General features: G+C 45.0%; 2 protein-coding genes across 2 annotated transcripts; one reads left to right on the forward strand and one right to left on the reverse strand.

The window, feature by feature from the left end:
* Nucleotides 1-485: 485 nt before the first annotated feature.
* LOC113205637 (tRNA methyltransferase 10 homolog A) lies at nt 486-2,429 on the forward strand. Its single transcript, XM_026421330.2, has 7 exons — nt 486-593; nt 729-959; nt 1,050-1,212; nt 1,288-1,431; nt 1,516-1,662; nt 1,799-1,904; nt 2,011-2,429. The coding sequence occupies exons 2-7, from the start codon at nt 775-777 to the stop codon at nt 2,316-2,318; spliced, it is 1,053 nt and encodes a 350-aa protein (XP_026277115.1). The 5' UTR covers nt 486-593; nt 729-774; the 3' UTR covers nt 2,319-2,429.
* LOC113205638 (UPF0193 protein EVG1) lies at nt 2,349-3,707 on the reverse strand. The gene is made up of 4 exons (XM_026421332.2): nt 3,483-3,707; nt 3,143-3,376; nt 2,689-2,832; nt 2,349-2,614 (listed from the first exon to the last, which is right to left on the reverse strand). The coding sequence occupies exons 1-4, from the start codon at nt 3,574-3,576 to the stop codon at nt 2,454-2,456; spliced, it is 633 nt and encodes a 210-aa protein (XP_026277117.1). The 5' UTR covers nt 3,577-3,707; the 3' UTR covers nt 2,349-2,453.
* Between the last annotated feature and the right edge of the window lie 257 nt (nt 3,708-3,964).

The following is a 3,964-nucleotide window of genomic DNA, read 5'->3' on the forward strand; positions in this document are numbered from 1 at the left end:
GGGCTACGGGGCGGTCCGAGGGGCGGCCATGCCCCCCCCCCCTTGCTCCCCACACTTTCTACCGGGATCCTCTATCGCCCTTCCCTCCGCCGCGAGGGGCCAGAGGTATGCCCAGCAGGGTGGAGAGGGTCCGACACAACTGAACTATTTGAGGAGGTGGTAAACGACGGGAGGGGGAGGGGAGTCTCATGAAAACTAGGTGCCAAGGTAGACGGCGGCGATAGCAGTTATTACTCCCGCAGAGGTGCCTAACACCGGTTGTGACCTAAGGCGAGCCTGGTTGAGAAATTGGAAAACCTGCCACCCACAAAGTAGAAAATAAGGTTGCTTTGTAAAGAAATATTTTCTTTGCCTTTTGATCTAGAAACAAATTCGTTCGTTTCTATGTCGTTGACTTTCTCCGTACTTCATTTACGCGCCCTGGGCATTCGGGTAGACCTCCACAACGGTACACAGCGATCGTCCAATTACGGCTTTCGAATTTCCCTCCAGCATGATGCTTATTTGCACTGAGGTTGCATTATTCACACCAAAAGTGTTGTTGTGGTCTGCGTCGTGTGCTATTCTGAGTGTGCTTAATCTAAGTTTCCTGTGTAAGTTCCCGATGATTCTTGTGGTTGTCATCTCCTAAAATATATTTAGAACCGTTCTGTGCAAATTATTGATTAGATTAATCTGCTCTTTTATTCACGCACTTCTTATTCTGATGTATGTATTCGATGTCATAGGTTAGGTTTTCGTTGAGTTCTGTATAAAATATCTAAAAATCTCAAAATGGATGATGAAACTGACACCAAAGTTTCTCCAACACAAACCGTTATCAAGTCACCTGAAGCGGTGGAGAATGAAAATGATTCTAACAATGCTAACACAAATCAGGAAGGACAACAGCTTTCTAAAAGAATGCTTAGAAAGATACGAAAACGTGAGCAATGGCTAGCAAAATTGCCAGAAAAAAGGTAACATGATTTTTCTGATTTTTTTAAAAATTATTGTGCTTTGATTTTTTTGACTTAAAAGTTAATTAATATCTTTTCTTTAACTTTCAGGGCGAAAGAAAGAGAAAAAATGAAGTTAAAGAGGAAGGCTGCTCGTGAAAACAATGAGTCCCTTACATCCAGAAAACAGCTGAAACAATCCACCATGGCAAACAGTAGCTGCCAAGTCCGTGTTGCAGTTGACTTGGACTTTGACGACCTCATGAATCCAAGAGTAAGAGTTACACATCTTATTATACGTGCTTTCAGACCAACATTTATCATAATGATGCATTTTATTCTTTTTCAGGATTTAGGAAAGTGTGTGAAGCAGTTAATGCGTTGTTACACACTCAATAGAAGGGCAGCCAATCCCATGCAGCTGTATTTTACAAGCTTTAATGGTAAATCTGAACAAGAAATGAGTAAAAATAATGGTTATTCCAATTGGGATGTGAGTAACTTTTCTACTTGTTTTCATTCATTTGCCTTAAATTGAGGACTGTTCTCATGTACAATTAAATGTTCTTATGTGTAGGTCCATTTTAAAGAGGAACCATATTCACAAGTATTTCAAACTGATGACATAGTATACCTGACCAGTGAGTCTGACAACATAGTTACAACGCTTGATGAAACAAAAGTTTATGTGATTGGAGGACTTGTAGATCACAATGGACACAAGGTGATTTTGAACAGCTTTCCAAATAATGAACAGTTCTACTAATTGTAGAACAAACTTTTTCTAGTCAAAATTATTTGTTTTATAAACTTGTAATTTTTGAAGACAATACTACCTCTGCACTTTATGCTTCTTGCAGGGTCTGTGTCACAGGTTAGCTGAGGAAAAGAAAATAGCCCATGCTCAGTTGCCCATTTCAGAATTCCTTGAACTTAAATCAAGAAAAGTTCTGACTATTGATCATGGTAAGAAATTAACTCCTACTTATTTCCCTAATTTACCAAATACTTATCTATAATTATTCCAACTATGAGTTTTAGCAATTAATTTTATATCTTTATTTCCTTGCAGTATTTGAAATACTACTTGGTGTAAGTGAGGGCTTATCGTGGAAAGATGCATTTTTAAAAGTTTTACCTCAACGCAAAGGAGCTATCGGCAAGAAAGAAAATGATGATCATAACAGTACCTCTGAATCAAGTGCAACATCGGAAAGTGAAAGTAAAAATTGTATCGCACTTGAACCTCTTAAAACCTGTACCTCAGAATCAAATGGAACATTGGAAACTGAAGGCTCAATTACTATCAAAGGAGAAACAGTGGAGATGTGTAATGAAGATGTAAAAAAATTGTGTGTTGATGGGTCACAATCTACTTGAAATGTACAACTTTAGTATGAACTTTTGTTCTTTTTTTCGAAGAACATTTTGTTATTACATTTGTAAAATTAATACAAATGATGACAATTTACATTAAATTAATTCTACTTACATTTCGTCTCAGTCTTATTGGCTTCAGTTCTTCTCGAGCTCCTGGCATCTTTCTTTATCTATCCTCTCCATCTCTCGTACTTTGGCAGCAATCTCCTGACGTATTATTGGGTAGTATTTGTGACCCTGTCCTAATGCTTCCATGTCTTTCAGAAACTGCACACGTTCATTAACTTCATGAACAACTGAAACAAAATTATATTTTTCAATAATGTTATTTTTCCAAAACTTCTCAAAGCTGTCGAATTTTGTAGCTTACGCTCATCAAAACGGTCAACGTCAGGCTCGGGTGCTGGACTTGATAACTTTCGGCAGTTTACTCTTTTTTTACGAGGAGAAGGTGGCATCTCTTTACCAAAGGACATTTTGTCTTGAAACGAGCGTTTCTCCTTTTCTTTGTCAACTGAAATCCAAAGTCACACAATAAGAGATGATTTGATTGTAAGATGGCCCAAAGCTGCGGTAAAGCAGGTCAGCACATGGAAGTGGTAGGCCGGCAAGGTGTAAACCGTTTGCCAGTCAGAGCCATAAAAGTCTTTACGTCCGGTAGTCCCCGGAAAAATGTAAAACTGCATAAAACAACCACCCTCTCCCTCTCCCCCGAAATAGGGCTTCTTGCATTAGGAGTGAAATATTTACATTTCGTGAGACGTTACCTCAAGTTAGGCCTGGGCTCACAGCTTTATACCTTCTCGCTCCCAGTGACCACTCACTCCTGGGGTGCGCCGGTACGAAGCGCTCCCTCTCGTAGGCGCCGGAGCCGACGATGGTGTCCTGGAGGCGCCTGCACCCGAGGCGGAAGGAGGGCGGGCCGTCGACGGGGGCGCGGGGCAACGAAGACGGCGTGTGGGCGGTCGGTGGCTGGGCGGGGAGCGACCGGCCCTGGCGCAGGGAGTCGCCCAGCTGCTTGCGCTGCAGCATGGTCAGGCGGCTCTCGGCCATGAGCACTGCAAGTGGTGGAAGATGCCGGATAACACTCGACCTCTAACACGCTGTCGACACGACGTTGTGGAAGTGGCTACTACTGGTCGGCTGGGTGAGCCGGTACTCTACCTCTGAGGAGCTGGTGGGTCTCGGGGCTGTATGTGGCTCGGGGGCAGTGCAGCACCCCGGCGCCGACGGGCACCCTGGTGTACCTCCTGTCCATGGCGGTGCACCGGTTGGACCGGAGGCCGAGGCGGGGCCGACGACGTCTAGTGCGACCGGGTGGCGACGGAGTGCCGGCGGGTCGCGCAAGGCGTTGACGCGGCGGGGGCGGGCCGCGGAGAGGGTAGCGCGACGCTGTCATGGAAACGCCCGCGCCCTACCGGCCCGCCCGCCCGCCGAGCCGATAGGCACCAGCGCGCACCGCAGGCCGGTACCTCCACCGCAGAGACACTCCAGGAGATGTTCCAGAAAAATCGAAACATGCAAGCGGTTTCCTCGGTTCCTTTCCCCTCTTTCTTTCTTATCGGCCGATATCGGCTCGCAAGCCGCCAAAGTACGCCCGACTTAAGAGGACGACGAGCCGGTCCCGTATGGGACTACATCAAGTC

Source organism: Frankliniella occidentalis, unplaced genomic scaffold (assembly GCF_000697945.3).
Source record: "Frankliniella occidentalis isolate FOCC.00 unplaced genomic scaffold, Focc_3.1 Scaffold343, whole genome shotgun sequence".
NCBI lineage: Eukaryota > Metazoa > Arthropoda > Insecta > Thysanoptera > Thripidae > Frankliniella > Frankliniella occidentalis.

What these genes read in the sequence shown, in the direction of transcription:
- LOC113205638 (XM_026421332.2), bottom strand. Translation starts at nt 3,576, where the DNA reads ATGGACAGGAGGTACACCAGGGTGCCCGTCGGCGCCGGGGTGCTGCAC. An exon ending in GACCCACCAGCTCCTCAGAG is followed by an intron (nt 3,377 to 3,482) that starts GTAGAGTACCGG and finishes CACCACTTGCAG; the next exon opens with TGCTCATGGCCGAGAGCCGC. An exon ending in CGTACCGGCGCACCCCAGGA is followed by an intron (nt 2,833 to 3,142) that starts GTGAGTGGTCAC and finishes TTTGGATTTCAG; the next exon opens with TTGACAAAGAAAAGGAGAAA.
- LOC113205637 (XM_026421330.2), top strand. Translation starts at nt 775, where the DNA reads ATGGATGATGAAACTGACACCAAAGTTTCTCCAACACAAACCGTTATC. An exon ending in GCAAAATTGCCAGAAAAAAG is followed by an intron (nt 960 to 1,049) that starts GTAACATGATTT and finishes TTTAACTTTCAG; the next exon opens with GGCGAAAGAAAGAGAAAAAA. An exon ending in ATGGTTATTCCAATTGGGAT is followed by an intron (nt 1,432 to 1,515) that starts GTGAGTAACTTT and finishes TCTTATGTGTAG; the next exon opens with GTCCATTTTAAAGAGGAACC.